At 55.0% G+C, this 23,969-nt stretch overlaps 1 protein-coding gene across 1 annotated transcript in view; it reads left to right on the top strand.

Moving 5' to 3' along the window:
* Positions 1-23,969, top strand: part of WNT3 (Wnt family member 3) — a 55,971-nt gene that overhangs the window by 22,847 nt on the left and 9,155 nt on the right. Inside the window, exon 2 of the mRNA XM_003270712.3 lies at positions 21,732-21,973. Coding sequence (XP_003270760.1) covers positions 21,732-21,973 — 242 coding nt within the window. The remainder of the gene's footprint in view (positions 1-21,731; positions 21,974-23,969) is intronic.

Below are 23,969 nucleotides of genomic sequence, written 5' to 3'. Positions count from 1 at the left end.
GAAGACAAAGATCCCTGGGTGGGGCTGGCTTTGAGACTGCACAGCGGCAGAATCACTTGTGAGTCAGCAGTGCTGCAGAACAGCAGGGCGCTCCTGGAACTGGGCTTGGTTTCGTCACCCACTGCCCCTTGCACAGGGCCCTGTGTGCCAGGAAATGTTTGCAGGCTGGACACCCGTGGTTGCTTTTAACCAGGCAAGTGAGCTGGGTTAGAGGTAGCCACGTGTTCCTGAGGGCTTGCAGCTTCGGATCTGAGAGGGTTAGACAGGGCATCAGGGCTGAGGGTCACCGGAGGAGAATTTGCTGTCGTCCCTTTGCCCAGGGGCCGGCTGGTCTTCTCAGACCCCAGAGGCCGGCTCCTTTGCTCTTCTCCACCTCGGAGGGGAGCCCCAGAAGTCACAGGGTCAGCTGTCTGCTTTCCACACTGCCTAGGGCTTTATTCTTGCACCATCCCCAGTTCTGGCCACACCAGGGGAGTGAGACATGGGGCGCTGGTAGAGGGGCTGAACGCACTGGTGTGGGGTAGGAGGTTTCGGATGCACATTCCAGAGGGTGTTTATGGGGGAGCAGACAAGGCTGGGGATTCATTCCTGGTAGGGAACAATTCCCTCAGCACCCGAGGGCAGGAAATGAGGGCCAAAATGGTGGCTCAGAGGGACACAGGTGAGGTAAGCAGGTAAGAATTCCCACCAGGTGTCTCAGAAATGTCCCGGGAATGGCCTGGCACGGTGGCTCACACCTGTAATCCCAGCACTTTGGGAGGCTGAGGCGGGCAGATCACCTGTGGTCAGGAGTTCAAGACCAGCCTGGCCAACATGGTGAAACCCCGTCTCTACTAAAAATACAAAAATTAGCCAGGCATGGTGGTGGGCACCTATAATTCCAGCTACTCGGGAGGCTGAGGCATGAGAATCACTTGAACCTGGGAGGTGGAGGTTGCAGTGAGCTGGAATCATACCTCTGCACTCCAGCTTGAGTGACAGAGCAAGAATCTGTAAAAAAAAAAAAAAAAAAAAAAAAAAGAAAAAAAAGAAAGAAAAGAAAGTCCTGGGAAGCTGGTGGAAGGAGGTCGAGATCTTCCTGACCTGGGAAAGGAGGGAATTCCCAGGCATCTATAGATCAATAGGACTGTTGAAAGTTTGACTGGTGTGAGAATGGGTTAAGGTGCTGAATTTTAGATTTTTATCCTCTCCACGGTGGTACAGTGTGTTCTGCAAACAAAGGAAAGCCCGAGCCTTGAAGAGCCCTTCTCAGAGCTGACTATGTTCTTTGGCTCCTCAGCCCAGTGAGATGGCCTTAGTTCTGAGCCCTGTACAATATGCAAGCTGGGCCAGACAACCCCCAAGGCTCCTTCCAGCTCTGACAGGTCCTGTCGGGGGGTCCAGCCTGCATATAGGGACTGGCCTTCTTTCAGCCCCATAGATGGTGACCCCTCTTCACTGCTAGTAAGATTGAAGCTCATCAGCAGGACCTCAGGCCCTGGCCTCCTTCCTTCTTGGTCCCTTGGGTTTTGGAGTTTTATGTGACATCAATGTCCCAGAAATGCCCATCCTCTTCCTCTTCTCTCAGGGCACAGTCCCCTGAGGTCTTGTGGTTTATCCACCCCCACCCCTTGTTTAACTTGTTTTCCAAAATGTTTAACCTCGGAGCCCTTTTCCCCCAACAAGTAACAATGATCACCCATTTGGAAAATGGGATCGAGAAGATTCTCCTGCCTATTTCAGTCGGTTTGGTTTTGTGGTCCACCCCTGTTCTATGTCCTCCTTCACTTGATCTCCCCGGCGCCCCTCCCACCAGAGAGTTTATAAGCTGGCTGTCCCCTTGCTAACCTCCTGCTGTTCCCTATGAACACGGCCTGCCTGTTAGATTTCACCGTGTGACACTGTCTTGGTTATATCCCCGTCCTGCCTAGTTCAGTGAAGAACACACAGCAGGTGCCGAATAAATGCACTCTGCTGGCATAAACTGGTTATCTCCAGAGGGTGGGGTCTGGACAGAGTGGCAAAATAGCGATAGCATGGGATTTGGGGTCCAACTCCGCCTCCACTTCCTGGCTGATGGCACTCTGTCGTTGGTAAACTGAAGCCGGCATCTCCACTCTCAGGGCTGTTGAGAGGATTCGCGGAGAAGCTGTGTGATGAAATGCTTTGCAGATTGGAAGGTGCTGGGGACGTGTGTCACCTACCCTGGCCTCTCTCAGGAACTCTTGCCCACATTTGTCAACATCTGCTGGGTGTGTTGTCTTGGGAGAGGTCTTGTTAACCCTCTGCCACCTTGAAGTCTCTGGTCCCCTGAAATTCTGTGTCCTGTCTCACACACAAATGCCTCCAGCCCTCAGGTCGGGGGGTCTCCTCTCCTCCTGCAATGCCTTGGGCGTGGGTCCAGCCTTGTCTGAGACACAGAGAAATGGACCTCCAGTGCAGAAGATCCGCGCCAACATTCGAAAGAAAAAAGACTGATAGGCAGGAGCCCAGCATTTGAATTTACAGGGTTATTAACCCCGACAGCAGCCGGAGCAGCAGAGCAGGACCTGAGCGCTTCCTTCCCTCCCTCCTTAGCCTTCCATGAACATGCTCCCTATAAACCCTGTCCTGGTAAGTGTCTCCCCTCTTTAGACAGGGTCTCGCTCTGTTGCCCAGGCTAGAGTAAAATGGCTCGATCTTGGCTTACTGCAGCCTCGACCTCCTGGGCTCAAGCAATCCTCCCAACTCAGCCTCTCAAGTAGCTGGGACTACAGGTGGTCACCACCATGCCCAGCTAATTTTTTTTTTTTTTAATTTTAGTAGAAATAAGGTCTTGCTCTCTTGGCCAGGCTGGTCTTGAACACCTGAGCTCAAGTGATCCTCCCACCTCGGCCTCTCAAAGGGCTGGGTTTACAGGTGTGAGCCACCTCCCTCAGCCTTCACTGCTTTTTTTTTGCCATCTCAGTGCCACCATTTCCTAGCTATGTGACTTTAGACAAGTCACTTAGCCTCTCTGAGCCCATGTCATCATCTGTTAAATTGGGTTCTTTGGCAAATTAAAGGATGTATTCTACGTAAAGTGCTTTACATGGCAACTGGCACATAGTCAGTCCTCAATAAATGTTAACTATTATTATTATTAATGGCCACTGGCCAGACGCAGTGGCTCACGCCTGTAATCCCAGCACTTTGGGAGGCAGAGGTGGGCAGATCACGTGGTCAGGAGTTTGAGGCTAGCCTGGTCAACATAGTGAAACTCTGTCTCTGCTAAAAATACAAAAATTAGCCGGGTGTGGTGGCATGCACCTATAGTCCCAGCTACTCGGGAGGCTGAGGCAGTAGAATCGCTTGAACCCGGGAGGCAGAGGTTGCAGTGAACCGAGACGGCACCATTGCACTCCAGCCTGGGTGACAGAGCAAGAATCTGTCTCAAAAAATAATAAAATGGCCACTCTGAGTGCTCCAGTAAATAGGCTCCTTACTACCTTACTTAGAGCAGAGTTGAGGAAATTGGTGGAGTTCTTCACTACCTTATTAGCCACTCTCTACCCAAATAAATGTACCCCACCTTATCTTATTCATTGGGGTAACCACCTATAAAAGCATTCTTTATTTCATTCACAGCCTGAGTGTCCCCATAAAGGTGCCCCATGATGTCATCCCCCCTCTGTTTGGAGGACACCTCCTCCCACCCATGGTGATTTGAGCCTTCTCTTAGGCCAGGGTGATTCCTGGGGGAAGCTTAACTGGAGCTAATGTGCATTGACATTTTGCCTTTTGTGTCGAACACACATCCCATTTGTAGAGAATTAGAACTTTTTGACTTTAAATGTTCGCTATTTCTGTGTATGTGTAAGAGGGAGTTGTTTTCTTTTGTTTTGTTCAGAGACAGGATCTCGCTCTGTTGCCCAGGCTGGAGTGCAGTGGTGCAATCACGGCTTGCCACAGCCTCGAACTCCTGGGCTCAAGTGATCCTCCTGCCTCAGTCTCCCCAGTAGCTGGGACTACAAGTGTGCACCACCACACCCAGCTAATTTTTCTGTATTTTGTAGAGACAGCATCTTGCTGTGTTGCCCAGGCTGGTCTCAAACTCCTGGCCTCAGGTGATCCCCCTGCCTCGAAATTCTGAAGTGCTGTGATTATAGGCATGCGCCACCATGCCAGCCAGAGAGAGAGATTTCATCTTTTCTACACAAAGTGTGTTTCCCCCAGAAGAAATGCCTTCCTACTTTTGTGATGAATGTAAGTGGAATGCAGACAGAAATTGCAGAAACTCCCTGTGCCCCAGCACCCTTACCAGGACATGCCTGGCCTGGTGGAGTGACAGAGTGTTGTACACAGTGAGGGGAGGGAAGGGAGTGGGAGAGGAGGTGAGGCTCTGCAGAGCAGAGTGGACCATTTCTGGTCAGAGAACAGTGAGGAGGCCGGGCACGGTGGCTCGCATCTGTAATCCCAGCACTTTGGGAGACTGAGGCAGGCAGATCACTTGAGGTCAGGAGTCTGAGACCAGCCTGGCCAACATGTTGAAACCCCATCTCTACTAAAAATACAAAAAAAAATTAGCCAGGTGTGGCGGTCCTCGTCTGTAATCCCAGCTACTCAGGAGGACAATCGCTTGAACCTGGAAGACGGAGGTTGCAGTGAGCTGAGATTACGCCACTGCACTCCAGCCTGGGTGACAGGGCGAGACTCTGTCTCAGAAAAAAAAAAAAAAAAAAAAAGAGTAAGGAAAGCGAAGTCCTGGGGTGGGGGGAAATGTAGCTGCAGGCAAGAACCAAGGAAGGTGTGGAGCCCCTAACCCAGTAGGGAAAAGGCTTGCTACCTTGAACCCAAAGAGTGTGAACATCCTTTGCAGAGAGAACTTCCACCTACTCACAAACAGATACACCCCACTGCACAGCTAAGAAAGCTAAGGAGAAATCAGGAAGAAGGGAAAAGAAAAGAGGAAAACCCCAGAGGAAACGAGGAGTCAGGCCTGGGCAGGGGGCTCCAGATGACGCATGAGGCTGCGGGAGGAAAAGGTTTCTTTTGAAACACATCTTTTACCTTGTCCTTTAACGATGTATGTGAGCGTGTGTTTTGGAACGCACATAAAATGCGAGCACGGTAGCTGGCGTCTGATTTCTGCCAAGGTGCGTGGAAACGGAGGGGCAAGCCCAAACGCTTCTTCTTCATGGCTGCTGGATCAGGAAAGTTTTGCTTCTGTGGCCGTGAAGATGGAGATTTGCTGAGAGGCCAAGGAGAGAGATGATGGGGGAGGGCTACTTCGGGAGAGGAAGTGGACAAGACCAGAGGTTGGAAAACGGGGGACGGGTTGATCCCAACAACTTGGAAAGGAGGGACTGGTACTGGGAGTAGGAGGTGGGGCCCAGGGGGAGGGCAGAGGACCCAGGAGCCCCAGCTGTGGACCTAGGGTGTGGCCGTGGGCAGGTCCCCAGCCCTGTCTGTGACCTAGGGCAGTGCTTCTCAACCTTGAGGGAGGGAGGGAGGATACCACAGAGGGGAGGGGGCACCTAGACCACTTAAATCCCTTTCTCTGCGGGGGGCCCAGGCAGCCTTGTTTCTAAGCTCAGCAGGGCCACTTACTATGCAGCCAGGGATGAGAACCAATGGCCCACCCTGCTGAGTGCTGGAATATGTAATGAAGTCCTGCATGGCTCTGTAATGAACCCAGATTCGGCTCCTAACAGGTGCTGGGTACATGTTTGCAAACCCAGGCGCCTGTTGCAAGGAGAGGACAGAGCTAAAGCAAGGAGCCTGCGGAGGAATGGGCGGCAGGGACTGATGAAGTTGGGGGAAGGAGGTGCAGAGGAAAATGTTGAGGCTCGCTCTGGACTGCCTTGCCTGGGGATGGAGAATGGGGCTGCGAGGGAGGGGCAGCCAGTGCTTTGAACTTGGGTGGGGCCTCCCTAAATAGAGCGGGGGAAGTCCAGGTGCCGGGCAGGGCTGTCTTCACCTGCCCGTCCTCAGCGCCGTGGGGGGACGAGGTGCAAAGAAGCCCTCCTGGGAATGTGGTGGAAATACCCACCTTGAAAGGCAGAGAGTGGAATCGTTGCCCTGAGCACCTGGGTGTGGTCGCAGCACCCCCTGTGAGGCCTCCCAACCTGCAGCCGGCTCCTGCATTCGCATCTGCCACTGCTGGCTCTAGGGCCAGGGCCAGGCCCAGCTGGAGGTCCAAGCTGGAGTCCTGGGCAGTGTCCAGTGCACTGTGGCCTCAAAGTGCCCAGCCATGGTTTTGTACTCCAGCTAGCAAGGCCCTGGGTTCAAACCCTGCTCTGAATTTGTCCGGTTGCTTCCCCTTGGTGTCATTTGGTTTGTTCCTCTGTCCCTTGTGTTCCCTGATAATCAGAAGTTACCTCTCAAAGCTTGGTTAGATCAGATTAAACGTCTTTGGCCAAAGAACGTCATAGAGAAGGTTGGGGCCTTCCTGCTGCATCATCTCATACCATTCTACTGTCACACTTCTGGCGGAGGTTTTTAATGATCCAGTTTCCTGGACTCCTCCCCAGAGGCTCTGATCCTGCCACGCTGGTGTTGGAGCCTGGGTGTCTGTATTTTTCAAAACCACCCCAAGTGATCTGCCGTAGTGCATGGCCTGCATCCCTGACCCCAGTAGCCAGCTGGTCAGGGACTGTCCTTGGTTTTCTAAAGAGCATAGGATAAGGGAGTGGGTGGGACAGTCCAGGTAGGTGCCAGCCCTGGTGGCCAGTGCTGTCAGGTGTGAGGCAGGGTGGGTGGCCTCTGGGCCCCCATAAAGAGGAGAATGGGCTACCTCGGGGCAGCTCCAGGTTCAGCTGAGAGTCCCTGCAAGGCCAGGAGTGCCCCGCGCACTGTGCTCCCGGCGTCCAGCATAAGGCCTGGCCCAGCGTGAATGTTTATTGAATAAAGACACACACCAGGCTAGTGGCTCTCTGAGGAGCCCTGGGGAGCTGCTCTAAGAGTGAGCTCCCAGCCAAGCAGCACAGCTTTGTGTGTTCCCCACTGGGCTGCTTCTAAGATTCAAACAAAGGACTCCCAAACTGTGGAGCTAGCAGCTGTGTTAAAAGGCCCAGAGAGCCAGCAGGGCCATGGCCATCACCTGCCCTCAGCTCGCCGTGGAGACAGCCTGTGGGATCTGGGAGAGACGAAGGAAAGGACTGGGCACTCAGTGGGGCTGCTGAGTGCAGTGAAAGGAAGCAGGGAGGTCCTCGCAGGGAGGTCCTCGCAGGGCCACTGCGCCTGTTGAAGCAGGGGCTAGATTCCATATGGAAATGAGTGAAAGAATCCTGCCTCTCAAAAAACTCACCATCAGTGGAGTCGGTGGACAATTCACTTGAGTGCGTTGAAGGTTACCCGTGAGGGATGTATAAGAGCTGGGGAAATGGCCACAGGAACAATTTGAATTGGAGACATTAAAAGGGGATTTAAACATGGGACCTTGAGGGATGAATAGGAGTCTGGAGTCAGAAGTGAACAAGAGGGCTGGGCAGGCTATGTCTTATCTTTTACCAGAACTGGTTTGAAGGGTATAGCAATGTGGGGACCCAGCAAAATCCTGGTGTGGGAACCAGCAGACTTGGCTGCTCAGAACAGCAGCCTAACTCTGTAAGGTTCTCATTTCCCAATCTGTAAAATGGGAGACTGACTTAGGGTTTGGAGGGGTCAGGAAGGGGAGAAATGTTACAAGGTTAAAATGAACTAAAGATGCAAACATGGCTTAGGAAAAGTTAGAATTCCACTTAGTGGAGTGGAGGCAAAGAAACAGATGGCCAAGCTCCAGGAGGAAAAGTTGGCCAAGCTGGGCTCAACTTCAAGGCCCAGCTCGAATGTCACCTCTTTGAAGAGGTCTTCTTTGCCTTCTCCCACTTCCTTCCCCTCAGCACCCCTATTCCTTGAAGTCCCAAGTGGGACTTCTCACACTCTGCAACTGACTGGTCACCTGCACTGAGGTGGGGTCACTGAGGAGGGTGGAGGCTACATCTTTTTTTTTTTTTTCTGAGGCGGAGTCTCACTCTGTTGCCCAGGCTGGAGTGCAGTGGCACAGTCTCGGCTTACTGCAACCCCTGCCTCCCAGGTTCAAGCGATTCTCCTGTCTCAGCCTCCAGGTGTGGTTGAGAAGCGGGGGAGGGAGGGGTCCTGCACCCCTGGCCTGCTCAGCAGCCCCAGCCCATCCTCCCCAGCCACCAGCTGTGATTACAGGTGCCCACCGCCACACCTGGTTAATTTTTTCTGTTTTTAGTAGAGACAGGCATTTCGCCATGTTGGCCAGGCTGGTCTCGAACCCCTGACTTCAGCTGATCTGCCTGCCTTGGCCTCCCAAAGTGCTAGGAATACAGGCGTGAGCCACCGCGCCTGGCCGAGGCTGTATCTTATACATCTTGGGCACATAGTATGCAGGTACTGAATGAGGCCCAGCCCTCAGATGGTCAGGTCTGGGGCACTTCAAGAACGATCTGCGTGCTATAAGGGAGACAAGCTCCGGCTGGGAGTCAGCAGGCCTGGGCTGTGCTCTCTGCACTGCCTCCAACCAGTGGAGGAACAGCAGGGAAGGCACATCGCTTCCCTGGGCCTTAATTCCCCCAAGGAGCTGAACTAGGTGATGTCAAAGGTCCCGCTTAGCTTTGACATTTTATGACCTAACATTGTAATAGAATCACTAACATGCATGGCCATTTACAGAATGCTCCTAAAGCCTTTCCAGGACACTCTTATTGTTCCCCCCGCCACGCCGCCACCCCGCCACCCCCACCTACTCCAATAGCAAGAAAACATTCACAGGTGGAGACTTTTCTTCAACAGGTCTTTATTGGCTGGGCACGGTGGCTCACACCTGTAATCCCAGCACTTGGGGAGGCTGAGGTGGGAGAATTGCTTGGGCCCAGGAGTTCGAAACCCAGCCTGGGCAATATAGCAAGACCTCATCTCTACAAAAAATTTAAAAAACTTAGCAGAGCATAGTGGCATGTGCCTGTAGTCTCAGCTACTCAGGAGACTGAGGTGGGAGATCGGTTGAGCCGAGTAGTTCAAGGCTGCAGTGAGCTGTGATTGTGCCACTGCACTGCAGCCTGTGTGACAGAGTGAGACCCTGTCTCAAAAAAAAAAAAAAGAAAAGAAAAGAAAAGAAAAATGGCCTTTATTGAACATCTATCTTTGTACGGATGAGCACCCCAGAGACACCTGGGCCCACCAGGATTTCTAGAATGTTCTAGAATGTTCAGCATCCCCTGAGTTGGCAAGACTAGACATTTAGGGGGAGCTGTACGACAATCACCCAAAACTGATGGGCAGAAATGCTGTGACCCCAAGTAGGCCTCTGGGCCTTGATGGCGTCCTCAGTAACAGAGCGCACAGCACCCCTTTGCGTGTCTGAAGGCAGAGGGCTGGGACTCTACCTGAGCAAGCACAGGGTGTCTGGGCTTACCTGTGAGTCCTGAACTGCGCAGCAAAGTGGAAAAACTGACCCAGCTCTCAGCATGTGTCCTTGGGAGCTGCTTCTCTCTGTGGTCACCAGGCAGCATGTGCCAACCTGTGGGCTTGGTGCCTCTCAGGGAGACTGTGGGGTCTGAAGAGTGAGGTCCCTGCCTTTTACCCGTCTCTGGACACCCCTCTGGGCCTAGGCCCTTCCCTGTGAATCCCCTGCCTGAAGGAAGAGACCCACAGCCCTGGGGTTCCTCTGGGGTGCCAAGTAGGGGACTGTGTTTGGTCCTGGGGAGGAGGGGCTGGGGCAACTGAGCAGGCCAGGGGTGCAGGACCCCTCCCTCCCCCGCTTCTCCTGTCCTCCTCCTTCTTCCACCCTTGACTCCTGTCATCTCTTGCCCCCTCTTCCCTCCTGTTTCCACTCTCTTTCCTCCTCCCCAGGTCCCAACAGACTGCTCCATGCCCCGGACCACAGTTTGGCTGAAGGCAACAATCCCTCTCTCGCACCCTCCTCCCTTTTTCCAGGCTTATCAACTTCACTTTCCTGTGAAATGAAAGGGTGTGGGGGTAAGAAAGAAAGAAAAAGCACTTCATGCTCACAACACAGAAAAAAACAGGTTTAAACATTTTACAGGTTTCAACATTTTTCAGGCCGTCTTGTCACATCTTATCAGATCAGCCAGAGCCGCAGGCAGGCGCTCCGGGAGCTGCTTTGGAGAACAGAAGCTGCAACATTCCAGCCCAGGCACTGCCCCGCCCTCCACACCCCTTCCCTCCCTTCCCTTTTCTCCCCAAAGAAACGTCCCACAGGGCTCCCTGGGATGGAGCACAGGGCCCGCAGCCGCTTCCCTCTGACTGGGGTATAGTCTGTGGCCAAACCCTTGGCTCTGAGCTTCTGCCCGCACCCTTTCCTTCTCCCCACGGCTGCCCAGAACCGTGGTCCTCCCGGGCTCTCAGGTGGCCCCTGGCAGCTGAGCTGTGCCACCTCCTCGGAAGGCCCCTCGTGGCCCTGAAAGGGAACCTTTAGAAGTTGCGGGCATAGGGGAGTTGCTGAAGTCGCTCACAGAATGTAGAAGTGGTCATTTGGCCAGCAGGGCTAGTGGGTTTCCCGTGCTCTTGGGGGCCTGTCCTCGGGGGCTCCTGCCCGAGGGGAAGGAATAGCTTTTTACTTGGTTATCTTTTCTCCGTGTGCGTGGGTTTTTCTCCTATGGCGTGGATCACTGCCTGGGATATCCCCTTCCAGTCAGTCACCCCCAGACCTCACCTTTCTGTTCCTGCTGCACTCACAGTGACATTAGTGACACAATGCTGGGTGACAGGTCCAGGAAGGGCTGGCCAAAGCCCAAAGGCTCAGAGTTAAGCCAAGGCAACGTGAGGGACAGACTCAGGACCTGGATCCCGGTACAACAGGGAAGAGCTGGCTTTGTGGCTTGTAACAGGAGCATGGTTAGGGCTGGGAGGTCCCACTGGGTGGTCAGAGAGGGGTCACCAAGGGAAGGCGGCTGTGCACTGAAGGCTTAGGATGCATCATAAGAAAAGCAAAAAGGGGAAAGCGCAGAGGAGGGAGGGGCACAGTGGCTCCCTCTGTGTAGGTATGTTGGCTGTGCATCTCGTGGGGACCTCGTCCGGAATACGGAAAACACAAGCCAGACCTGGGCGCCTGCTGCCAGTGTTGGCTGGGCAGGGGCTGAGGTTTCGGAAGAGCCCACCTTTCCAGCCTCCTAGTGTGAGGTTCAGGTCGTGAAGCTGGGCTGGCTGGCCCTCGGCCCCCAGCCCCCTCCCTGGTGCCTCCACGCCTTGGCATATGGCATCACTGCGCCCACCGTGAGGCTCAGTGTCCTCCCACCCGTGTGCCCAGAGCCAAGATCGGGCCTAAAGTAGAATTCAACTTTTAGCTCCTTACAAGCATCCCCAGATAGATTTCTAGCTTCTGTCCCCCTCTTGGGCCCAGCTCTGTCTCTACGTGGTGCCTGGAAGTCCCTCTGGCCCCATGCACTTCCTCGTCTTGTTCCCAAAGCTGCTTTGCTTCTTACCTTCCCATCTTGGTGGACACCATCTCCATCTTCCTGATCATCCTGGCTCAAAACCTTGGCCATACTTTCCTCCTTCCTCCTGTTTCTCATGGGATCAAATGGCTACCAGTCCTTATTCACAGCTTCCTGTCTATTCCTGAAGCCACTGTCCTGAGATGGCCAGCAGGCCCATCCCCTGCCACAGACCCTGGTGACCCAGACACGTGGGTCTTGGCCCAGCTGCACAATGAGAGCTGGGCCCTGGGAGGTTGCAATGGATCCCCAGGCCCCAGAGTCTCCTTAGCATCCACGTCAACCCCGCCTCCCAGCTGTTTTCCCAGAACCCACCTCTTGTCTCATTTTGCACATGACTAACAGGACAATATTCCAAAGCCCAGCTAAGGAAGGTGCTAGTTTGTCCAAATAATGCCTGGCACTCAGGGCCCCATTCTAGCTGCTTCCCCTCCTCTGCTTTTCTGTGTGGCTCCCAGACCCTGGCTTAGGGGGACATGCCACCTTGCCTGGGGCTGTCCCCCTGCCACCTGGCTCCACCTGAGGGCCCCTAGCCATCCTTCTCCAGCTCAGTAGCTGCTCCACATGGAGCCCTCCAGAGGCAGTAAGGACCCACTTGCCCCCGTTGCTGGAGATCGCTCGCCCTGACCGTGCACCCTCTGGCCCAGAGGTTACTGGGGCTGAAAATTACAAGTGCCTTGGGACCATGTCTCACTCATTTAAGGCACCCATGGTGCCCAGACCTAGTAGGTGCTCAAGAAATGCTGTTACTGACAGCAGCCTCCTGGGCTGGGTGCTCCTCGGGTGTGGCTTCATTCATCTCCACGTTCCCAGAACCTGGAACCCTGCCAGGCTGAGAGTCATCACTCAATTCGTGTGTGTTGAGTGAATAGGCGGTGAATGACTTTGTTTACCAAGGCCAGACTTTAACCTGCTCTCTGAAGGACAGGCACTTCCACTGACTCCACAAATCACCAGGCCCCAGTCTTGACAGCTAGGGCTAAATCAAGACAGGAGCCCACTGGGCTTAGAGCCCGGGCAGCTGCTCCTTCATAGTTTTATCTCAAGATCTTGCGTCTCAGCTCAGGGCCTGCACCCACTCTACCCTTACCCTCCCCTTCCTGTCCTAGACATAGGCAAGGGTGCTCCCACCCCTGCTGGAGATGCAGGCGAGCCAGAGGGCCCCTGCCCCCCATGGAGAGAATGAACTACCCCCTAATGGCAAGGCCCAGAGACATCTCCCACTTCTTTGATGAAAGGCACCCCCTGAGGCACCTCGGCGCGCTCCCAAAGCCACAGGACACAGCCCCACCTGAGCCCCTTTGGGCTCAGAAGAAACCCCCTACCCTTGGCCCTGCACTGAAATGTCGAGAAGGTCCAGACCTGTGCTCAGTACCCGCAGGGTGCGCATGTGTTCCAGGAGGGCGAGGAACAGTGGCAGCTGGAATCCTGAGCTAGGTTTCTCTGGTTTTGTCACAAGCCCCCTGCCAAGCAGCCAGGTGAGCGGCTCCAGTCCAGGCCTGTGGCCTCCCTCATCCGCAGCAGTGATTGCCTCGTCACTATGGGTGTAAGCTTCTCGGAAGCTCCAGGAGTTGGGTGCATCACAGCCCACCAAGCCCAGCCCCATGGCATACACACATGCCCCTGAACTGGCTAGGCTTCCTGTCCTGACATCTGCCAATCCTGAACGGCTTCTTGACCTAAGTGGAAAGGTAGAGGCCTGAGTTCCAAAGCCAACGCTTGGTTCCTTACTTCCTGCTCTTTCCTCAAACCTTTCCTTTCCCTTCTAGAAGTTTCCATGGAGGGTGGAACCCTTCTGGGCCCAGGAACAGGTTGGGCCTCTGTCCAGTACTGCCCAGGAGCCAGCAGGTGGAGCACCTGGCCCTGGCCTGTTGGGTTGACAGGAGCACCGTGGCCCCCACCGCAGGGAGAGAAAAATGACCACAGGAGAGGTGATTTCTGACTCCTTCTCCTCACCTTCCCTCCTCCTCTCCCTCTCAGCAGCCATGTCAGTCATTTTAAGAGACACTAGATCTTCAGATCAGAGTCTTAAGATGCCTTCCCTTTGAGGCTGGCAGATATGGTTAGATTTCCGCATGCAGAAAGGTAAGGGCAAAGGGCCCATTTCTCCAAAGAAGGCATGACTGGGGGAGGCTTGGCCCTGGAGAGCACCCGGAGACCGGAGGGAGGAGGGGAGCCTTTTCTTGGGCCGCAGCCCCTGGGTCCACCTTCTACAGCCCCACCCATGTGGAGCCAGGTGCCCAGCCCCAGAGAAGCTTCTGAGAATGTGCATTCATCACCCCCAGGTTAAGAGCCTGGTGGGTAAAAGAATTGTGAGCCCTGGGTTCTCCTCCCACCTCCCGGGCAGCCAGCTGTGTGACCCCGGAAAATGACAAACCTCTCTGGGCTGGGCCTCAATCTTCCCGTATAGAGGAAGCGGGAATTAGACTAGACCCGGGGCTCTGGAATTTCGTCCTGCAGAGGGGCTCTAGGCAGGAAGTTGAAGGTTGGGGATGCAAGCACCACCCCTCCTTTTATTTTTTAAATTTTCCTATTTAACCATTTCAAAGTGTACTATTCAGTGGCATTAAGTACATTCCAATGCTGTGCGACCATCACCACCATCTGTTTTCATCATCCTAAACGCTGTACTTACTAAGCAGTAACTTCCCACTCCCTCCCTTCCAGAGCCCCTGGCAACCTTTGTTCTACTTTCTGTCCCTGTGAATTTACCTACACACCTCATGTAAGTGGAATCATACAGTGTTTGTCTTTATGTGTCTGGCTGCTGTCGCTTCGCTTGTTTTCAAGGTTCTTCTACGTTGTAGCTTGCATCAGAATTTCATTCCTTTTTTTTTTTTTGAGACAGAGTCTTACTCTGTTGCCCAAGCTGGAGTGTCTTTACCTAGAACCTCATGTAAATGAAATCATACAGTATTTGTCCTTCTGTGTCTGGCTTCTGTCACTAGCTTGTTTTCAAGCTTCCTCTACGTTGTAGCTTGCATCAGAAGCATCAGAATTTCATTCCTTTTTTTTTTGGGGGGGGGGGACAGGGTCTTGCTCTGTTGCCCAAGCTGGAGTGCAGTGGCGCAATTGGCTCATTGCAACCTCTGCCTCCCAGGTTCAAGCAATACTCCTGTCTCAGCCTCCCGAGTAGCTGGGACACACGCGCCACCAGGCCTGGCTAATTTTTGTATTTTTAGTAAAGATGGGGTTTCACCATGTTGGCCAGACTGGTCTCGAACTCCTGACCTCAGGTGATCCATCCGCCTCAGCCTCCCAAAGTCTGGGATTACCGCCACCACACCCGCTTCCTTCCTTTTTCTGGCTGAATAGGGTCCTGTTGTATGGATGGGCCACCTGTTGTTTATCCATTCATGTGCTGAGGACTCTTGGGTTGTCTCTACCTTTTGGCTGCTATGAGTAGCACTGCCGTGAACACTGGTGTACAGGTGTCTGTTGGAGTCCCCATTTTCTTTCTTTTTTTTTTTTTTTTTGAAACAGAGTCTTGCTCTGTTGCCCAGGCTGGAGTGCAGTGGCGCGATCTCAGCTCACTGCAAGCTCCGCCTCCCGGGCTCACGCCATTCTCCTGCCTCAGCCTCTCTGAGTAGCTGGGACTACAGGCGCCCGCCACTACACCCAGCTAATTTTTTGTACTTTTAGTAGAGACGGGGTTTCACCGTGGTCTCGACCTCGTGGTCCGCCCACCTCGGCCTCCCAAAGTGCTGGGATTACAAGCGTGAGCCACCGCGCCTGGCCGGAGTCCCCATTTTCAATTCTTTTGGGCGTATACCAGGTGTGGCATTGCTGGATTATAGGGTGATTATATGTTTAACTTTTTGAGGGACAGGGCCCTCTTTTCATATGTTCTGTATGTAGGGGAGAGGAGGGAGATTGTGTGTGATTCCATTTGGGAGGCCACCTGGTTGGGTGCAGCACTGCATACCCTAAGGGATCACTCAGGGGAGTGGGCGCTGGCAGCACAGTGGGTGTCCCTGGCAGCACAGTCAGACCCCCATCAGCAGGGATTGGCCGTCACTGGGTGGACGGCAGCATCTGAGGCCAACAATCCCAGTGTCAGATCAGGCGGGACGCACTGCACAGGGTGCCTTTAGGTGTCTCACCATATGTTAGGTGTGTAAGTCAATGCAGCATCCAGGCTGACCTGAATTCACTGATTAAAAATGTTCTCTAAAAATGTTCTCAGGCCGGGCGCGGTGGCTCACGCTTGTAATCCCAGCACTTTGGGAGGCCGAGGCGGGCGGATCACGAGGTCAGGAGATCGAGACCACGGTGAAACCCCGTCTCTACTAAAAATACAAAAAAATTAGCCGGGCGTGGTGGCGGGCGCCTGTAGTCCCAGCTACTCGGAGAGGCTGAGGCAGGAGAATTGCTTGAACCCGGGAGGCGGAGCTTGCAGTGAGCCGAGATTGCACCACTGCACTCCAGCCTGGGCCACAGAGCGAGACTCTGTCTCAAAAAAAAAAAAAAAAAAAAAATGTTCTCTATGGCCGGGCATGGTGGCTTACGCCTGTAATCCCAGCACTTTGGGAAGTGGAGGCAGGTGAATCACTTGGTCAGGAGTTCGAGACCAGCTTGGCCAATATTGCGAAACCCTGTCTCTACTGAAAATACAACAATTAGCTGGGCATGGTGGCGCATGCCTCTTATCCCAGCTACTTGAGAGGCCGAGGCAGGAGAATCACTTGAACTCGGGAGGCGGAGGTTGCAGTGAGCCAAGATCATGCTTTTGCACTCCAGCCTGGGCAACAGAGCAAGACTCTGTCTCAAAAAAAGAAAAAAAAAAATGTCCTCTCTGCCTTGTGCTCACCATGCAGGCCTCCTGCAGCCATCTGGCCACAGCAGGTGTTATGATAAGGCTATGCACAAGGTTTAGGTCTGGCCTATTTGGGGAGGGTTATTTCACTCCAAGGGTCAACACCAAAGTTTCCACAAGCAGCCTGTTGTGCAGGGCACCCGCAGCCCATCCTCCTGGCTGCCCGTGTGTGTCCTCGGCCCAGCTGGCCAGTGGGTGGTCGGAGTGGAGGATGAGCCAGCTTCAGGAGGAGGGTGGCAGGGCCCTAGGGAAGGGAAGGGCCGGGCCAGGAGCTGGGTATAAATAGCCCCTGGCCCAGCTGGGAAGGCCTGGCAGGGTCCTCCGCCCTCCCCCTCACCAGCTGTCAGTGACAGGCAGGTCTCTATCCCCCTTGGGAGCCTGGCCATCATCTCAGATCCTAAACGTAGGAACTTCCTCAGCGGAACCAAGGAGTCTTGTCCTGTGTGTAGGCGGAAGCTCCGGATGCCGGGAGGTCTGGCGAGTGAGGGGCATCAGGCTCGTCCTTTGGAAGAGTTCTTCATTCCTTTCCTCCAGAATCATGAATACCTAGCATGTGCCTGGCCCTTTGGAAGGCCGAGTAGGCTGGTGTGTGTGTGTGTGTGTGTGTGTGTGTGTGTGTGTGTGACAGAGAGAGAGAGAGAGAGAGATGGGGTAGGGATTGGGGAATAACTGGAGAAGACACTACCACTACCCCTCTTCTTGGAGACTGAGACCGGCATAGCCAGATGGAATTGGAAACAAATCAGTTCAGCACTTTGGGATAAGAAGGTCTGAATTAGGTACAGGAAAGATTCAGGCGGAGGAGAGGTGACTTCTGTCTGGAGCGCACAGAAGCCTTTAGAATGGTGGCGACCTAGGAATCAGGTTTCGAAGGATGGTGTAGGGTGGTTGCCGGGGCCCGTGCAGTGGAGAGGAGCTTCTAGCCGAGGCTCAGCATGTGCAAACGCGCAGAAGTGTGAAACAGCCCCGCTGGAGTCGTTCAGCTGGCTAGACAAATCCGTCAAAGCCACGCACACTTTGGCACAAAGAATCGAGGAGCATGAGAGTCACTGTGCCGCCTCCCTCAGTGGAACGCGTACTTCAATAATGGGGAATAGGAGTGGCGAGTTAAAGTAATGTGTCTGCGATGGTGGAATTTCAGCAGTGTGCGGGCAGGAGGCTCAGGGTGGGGGCGGCCGGGCATGTTCAGGGAAGGGCAGCCATCCTGCAGAAATCAATCCCATGGCCACAGCCTCATTAGTCTCCGACACCGGCCCAGGAGCTAAGCCCCATAGCCAGAAGCCTTGCTAATTACTCGCAGGATGTCCCCATCTGAACTGAAGCCTTTGAATGGAGCATCCTGAAAATGTCCTTTTGCCCGCACTCTTTGAGTGACCTTGAACCCTCATCCAGATCACAACTGTCTTTGTTCTGCCACCCCTGTGAGGACTGAGGTCTGATCCAGGCATCCTTCCCAGTGTTGGATAGGAAGGGGCTGAGATTTCTGATGTGTTCTACCAAGTCAGGGATGCAAGGATGGGAGAAATGAGGTTGGTGACAAGGCAGGGAACAAAGTGCTGGGGACAGCTCCAAACACACCGTAACCATAGCAACCGCCATCTAGCAAGGGCTCCCCACGTGCCATGCACTGGATTGTGTCACTTATTCCTCCTCTTGTGTCTATTTTACCGATAAAGAAACTGAGGTATAGAGAAGTTAAGAAAATTGCTGAGATCAGCAGCTAGGAAGTGGTAGAGCTGGATGGGACCCTGGCACCATGGCTCCCAGGTCCACAGTTGGTGGGACCTGGGCAACAGGAAGGAGACAGGGTTTGGTGGAAAGAGGGAAAACAGCTCATCATGACTGAGGCTCAGGAATTGTTCTCAGATGACGTCACACTGGGAGTCAGACAAACCCAGGGCTTGAATTCTGGCTCAGCCACTTCCTTGCGTAAGTCACCCAACTACTCCATGCCTCAGTTTCCTCATCTGTAAAATGGGGATAACAATGCCCACCTCCCAGAGTTGTTGTGAGGATTCAGTGAGATTATGTATTTGAAGTGCCTGGCACAGAGCAAGTGCTACATAAATAGTTGTCATTAGTATTGCCAGTATCCATGTAACTGCGGGGACAGAAGGAAATCCCCGTGGGGCAGAGGAGGGACTGGCGTCTGCGCGGCAGGAAGGACTCAGTGGCATCTTCTTCCTGGAGATGTCTGGGAAGCGCTCCGACCTTTGCGGCCAGTCAAGCCATGCAGGCAGTGTGCCAGGGCTCGGGTGTTCTGCCGGGCTGCGAAGACCCACCTGGGACCCTGAGGGAGGGAACTGGTGAAACCAGGAAGCAGGGAGCCCCTTGGAGAGCTGGGCGAGGAGCCGCCTTGCCAGCGTGAGCCCCCCCGACTCCTCAGTCCCCCGAGCCAGCCGGCCTGGCTCTGTGGATATGGCTGTGTGGCCTTGCACAAGTTGGTCCTCTTTGACGGCCTCTGCTTTTTCTTTTTCTTTTCTTTTCTTTTTTTTTTTTTTTTTTTTGAGACGAAGTCTCGCTCTGTCGCCCAAGCTGAAGTGCAGTGGCGTGATCTCGGCTCACGGCAACCTCCACCTCCCAGGTTCAAGCGATTCTCCTGCCTCAGCCTTCTGGGTAGCTGGGATTACAGGCGTGAGCCACCTGGCGTAGTCGGCCTCTGTTTTTCATCTGTATAATGGGCTTTGTGCTCCCTTAGGGCTCCTCCTGTGGGTTCGCTGCTGGACCAGGGCTCAGCCTCCAGTTGAGCTTGAGGGTGCCCAGGCCTGCAGAAGGTGTCAAGCAAGGGCTGGGAGAGGGGCAGGAAGGAGGAAGCAGGAAGGCAATGGGAGGGGGAGGAGGAGGGCAGAGGAAGGGTCTCCGAGTGCCTCTCACTCCCACCTCAGCTCTCCGCTCCAGTGGTCCCATATAGGGCTTTGGGTCCCAAACACGAGAGGAAGGAGTGGGGTCAGCCCAGGCTTCTTCCCTGGGTCTTGTTCCTGAGCCGCCCATCTAGGATGGTGCAAGGCCGAGTTGTCTGCACTGAACCCTCCCTCGGTTTCCCCTCCAGTGATTGCAGGGCTGTGGGGGCAGCTGGCACAGCAGGGTTGGGCTGGACATGCTGCTCAAGAGCACGGGAGGGGCAGCCTGAGCCCGAAGGGAGGCTCAACGGGGACCTTTGCAGCCTGGCAGGCAGGGCAGGGTACTTAGCTCCCTGGCCTCAGCTTCCTCATCTTGGAAATGGGACAATGGCGATGATAATGAAGTTCTTATTACAGACCTGCTGTGAGGATTACATAGGGTAGCAGACACAAGCACCCAGAACTGTGCCCAGCACATGATAGACCCATAATAAACGACAGGGATTATACGATCACTCTAACCTGCTTCTAACAGGGCAGGGGCAGTGCTGTGTGCGCCATGTGCCCATCAGGGCTCTGGGCTCACTGACTCTACCCACTCAGGCACGCGCTCAGTATGGAGGCCCAGGGTGCGGATGGGCCAGGCCTGAAGCCACCTTCACCCTGTGAAGACCCAGGCAGGCACTGCCCAGCAGGCAGGGTCACACAGTGATGACCCCCATGGGCTCTGGAGTCTGACACCCTGGGTTCCAACCAGCAATTCCATAGGAGCTCTGTGGTCTGGGCTGCTTCATCAACCTGCAAGGCTAAGCCATCTGTAAAATGGGGCTGCTAATAATGACCCTACTTTGTGCTGGGGCTATTTTGAGGATTAAATGAGGCAAACCCAAGGAAAAGGCTGGCTCTGCCCAGGGCCAGGCACCAGGGAAATCAGTAATTAGCCATTACCACCGATAAATCAGAACTTGTGGCTGCTTCTTCTTTCTCTTTAGAAAAAGCTCAGTGCTTAAGACCTGGAATGTCTCACAAATGTTACCATCCAAACTCCCAGATCTGGCTCCTCAGTTCCTCCACCCAAAATAAATAAATGGAAAAAGGAGAACCTGCCTCTCCCCCTGACAACTGAGCCCGGAGACAACCAAGGTGGATGGGTAGCATGGCCCTGCACGGTGCCCAGGGAGCTCTGTCCCTTGGAATCTCCACGAGTTGGCCAAGGCCAACATCAAGCTCAAGTATGGAGGAGGGACCCAGGGGAAGGCGCACGGCACTCTGTGATCCGCCATGGACCAAAAAGCCTTAGGCAAGCTAATTCACTCTCTAAACCTCAGTTTCCTAGTCCAGGAGATAGTGATGGTCTTCATGTTTGGGAATTGATCAGAAATGTTGCATTTAAAGTGCCTGGCAAGCAGTAACAGTTGCTAAATGGCAGACGTTTGGCTCGGCCCTGTGTCCAGCCCAGAAGCTTTTGTGTACTAAAAAGCACACAAAAAAGCTGGACCCTGCCCGATGGGGTCTTCTCCTGGCCCCTCTTTCCAAGGCTTTTGCCCATCACTTTTTGTGGGAAACTTGACTTAGGCCAATGCTGGACCAAAGCCTTGGTCAGTGCTGGACACAGAGTGAGAGGAGATGGGCCCCTTCTCCTGCTCACACTGCCCCTGGTCATAGAGCAGATTGCAATTGTCCTTGGAGGCCACTGACACTCACGGATCATTTTCTCAGGTTCTCCCACAAAATGTCATTTCTGCTGTTCCTGTGCTGAGGGGAGGGAACGGAAAAGTCGTAATTCCTACCTTGGTTTTCTAGTATTTTAAACTCTTCTGCCCCATCCCCATAAGGTCATTCTTTCTGTTGTTGACTCTTTATAAAACCTGAGAGAGTTGATGGAATATTGATTGAAAAGCGAGGCGCAGAGGAATGGAGTGAATTGACCAGTCACTTGGTGTTGGGTGTGGGCGGTGAGATCTGAGATCTCCCTTCAGACTCTGTGCTAAACTTGTTTTGAAACAAAGCCAAGCTCCAGTCTCTCATGAGAAAAGAGGTGAAGCTCTAGAAACTTCTAGGGAACTGGAAAGATGGTCATGGGAGGCCCTGGTAGACAAAGGACTTGGTGCAAGCAAGCAATTCCTTGAGGAGACACTGGGAGGCTCTGGGCTGGGCTGGCAGCATCGCCGGGAAGAGGCGGAGGGCATTGCCAAGGGTGGTGTGTGTGTGTGTGTGTGTGCACGCGTGCGTGTCCCATGAGTCACTGGAAGTGTCCATGTGGCCCCAGTATCCTGGACTGTCTTGGAAATTGCCCAGCCTGATCTCTTCAATGCCCATCAGGGAAGCTGGACCCAGAACCTGGAAAGGACTGGATCTGGGCCCCAAATGCCATCTTTCTAGTCCAAACCTCTTTCCATGGCTTTGCATTGCCCCCAAAGGCCCCCACAAGCGGTTTCTGCTGGTCCCATCCCCCTGCAAGCTGGATGCAGCCAGCGGGCTGACTTGCCTGGGTCAGAGCTCTGCGCTTTGAGGGGCGGCACGCTCCCAAGGTCAAAGGTAGCACATTCGGGTGCCAGGGCACAGGCCCTCTGCCTCTCCACCTACACCGGAGGGTTCACAGAGCGGCCATGGTGCCCAGGATGGGCTCTGCGCTTTGTGCCCACAGTGTTACTACCCCCTGTCTGCCTGCAGGTCCCTGGCCCTGGGCCAGCAGTACACATCTCTGGGCTCACAGCCCCTGCTCTGCGGCTCCATCCCAGGCCTGGTCCCCAAGCAACTGCGCTTCTGCCGCAATTACATCGAGATCATGCCCAGCGTGGCCGAGGGCGTGAAGCTGGGCATCCAGGAGTGCCAGCACCAGTTCCGGGGCCGCCGCTGGAACTGCACCACCATAGATGACAGCCTGGCCATCTTTGGGCCCGTCCTCGACAAAGGTACTGCCTCAGGGCTGAGGGGGAGGGGGGTGAGGGGCTGGGTGGGGGGAGGGATCAGGACTGTATGCCCTTCCACCCCAGTCAGGGTGCCTCTTCTCTGAAGCCAGGGTCCCTCTGGGAGGGTGATAAATTTGGTTGCACGACTGCCACATGTTCCCAGGCGCTGCTGGGGGCTGGGCCGCCTTGAGATGCTCCAGGATCCTGAGGTTTGAGGGCCGACACCAAGAAGGCCACAGACTTCCTTCCTGGCTTTTGCACAGTGGGAGCCTCAGGCTCCCGCTGTGGACATTTGTGACATTTTCCCAACGCTGTGTTAAGTGCTATGCAAATACCGCTTTGGGGTGAGGGTGAGAGCATTGCCACCCCTAGGTCCCTCCCATCTAGAAAGTCCTCAGGAGCTGAGGAAGCTGCCTGGTGCTGTGGTAGCGTTGTGTTGCCCCCAAGAGCCCCTCTGGTTTTCTGTTCATCCTCATGCCCTGTCAGCTGGATATGCCCAGGAATCATGGTGGGGCTAGAGGGTGCACTGGCCTCTGGGTAGCTTTCCAGCCGTCTTGCAGCCTGGGAGTCTAACTGGCTGTGCCTCAAGTGGACAGGGAACCACATGATTTGACTTTGAACCTGGAGGCCCTGGGAGGGAGGCTAAGTGGGACAACTGCTCCCAAGAAGGGGACTTGGGGGCTCATGGACTGGGTGGAAGATGGGCAGCTCTTTGTGGAACGGCAGTGTCCAGGAATTTAACGATCCTGGCCGGGCTGGCCACCGCCAGAGTTGCTTTGCCACCCAAACCGCTGAGCCTGACCCTCCCTCCTATTAGAAGCTAGGGAATGAATGAGAGCTGCCTGTACAGCCAGAAAGAAAAGGGATCTGACATTCAGGTGAAGGGGTGGGGTGCTGGGTGGGGTGGGGGGAAGCTGACCACCCCCATTTTAGAGTGCAGTTCCCCTTTACCGGTGCCTCAGGTGCTCAGGGTCTGTCCCACCTACAGGCAAAGTGCTGGCTATTGTCATGGGACAGGAGGGTAATTAGCAAATCAATGGATGATGATTCTGTTTACGCTTCTATTGCCAAAACTAATTATTCCTTGTTGACATAAAAGATTTGGCCTCTTAATTGGGGCCAAGTGGCGGCGGTTTGCATTTCAAACTCGTTCTCGTCGGTGTGTTGGTCTCAGCGCTTTCCGGTGCTCCTCCTCGGGCCAGGTAGCGCTGAATCAAACAACCCTGCGTCTAGACGAGCTCCCCAAAAGCGAGTCACCTCTGATCGCTCTTCCCGTCTCCGGCCAAGAGCCAGGGGAAAGCGGGTCTGGGTGTGCTACCCATTCACTCCGCGTTGAACGTTTTAAGTCACCGCCGTCGGTTCTGGCACACGCCCGGGTCCCTAGATGGCCGGAGGACAGGTTTGGGTTGCGGGTGGAGGGGCGATGTGTGCCCGAGACTTTGGGAATTTGCTGGCGGCGACGAGGAGAGCATCCCGGAAGACGCCGCGAGCGCATACGCGCTCCGGTCGGTGCCCAGAGCCCGGACCTTGAACCTAGGTTCGCGCCCAGCTCCGGCCCCAAGTTTGCACCCCGCCCCCGACGAGTCCCCACACCCCCGCCGCGTGGGCGGCCAAGGGTTAATCTCTGCCCCCCGCTTTGAGACCCAGGGCGCAGCGGGTCGTGCAGCCCGGGGCGCGCGTCTTCCGCGAGTCTGGGGGCGGCGGGGTCGGCGGCCGGAAGGGGCGAGGCGCGGCGGCGGCGCGGCGGGCCCGAGGCGCTTCCCCGGGCGGGGGCGGGGGCGGGGGCGGGGGCGGAGGCGGGGGCGGGCGCCGGAGGGGCCTGGGCTGCCTGAAAAGCGCCCGAGCGCCGCCCCCCCACCGCGCGGCCCGGGCCCCGCGCCCGCTGCGGTCGCCGCGCCATTCACACGCCCTCTGGCCATTCGGCGCGGCGCGGGGGCGGGGGGCGCCGCTTCAATGGGGATTTCGCGGCCCGGCGCCGGGGCCGGGGGCGCGGCCCGGC

The sequence above is a fragment of the Nomascus leucogenys genome, chromosome 19 (assembly GCF_006542625.1).
Source record: "Nomascus leucogenys isolate Asia chromosome 19, Asia_NLE_v1, whole genome shotgun sequence".
NCBI lineage: Eukaryota > Metazoa > Chordata > Mammalia > Primates > Hylobatidae > Nomascus > Nomascus leucogenys.
This window is presented reverse-complemented; position numbering and strand designations above follow the sequence as displayed.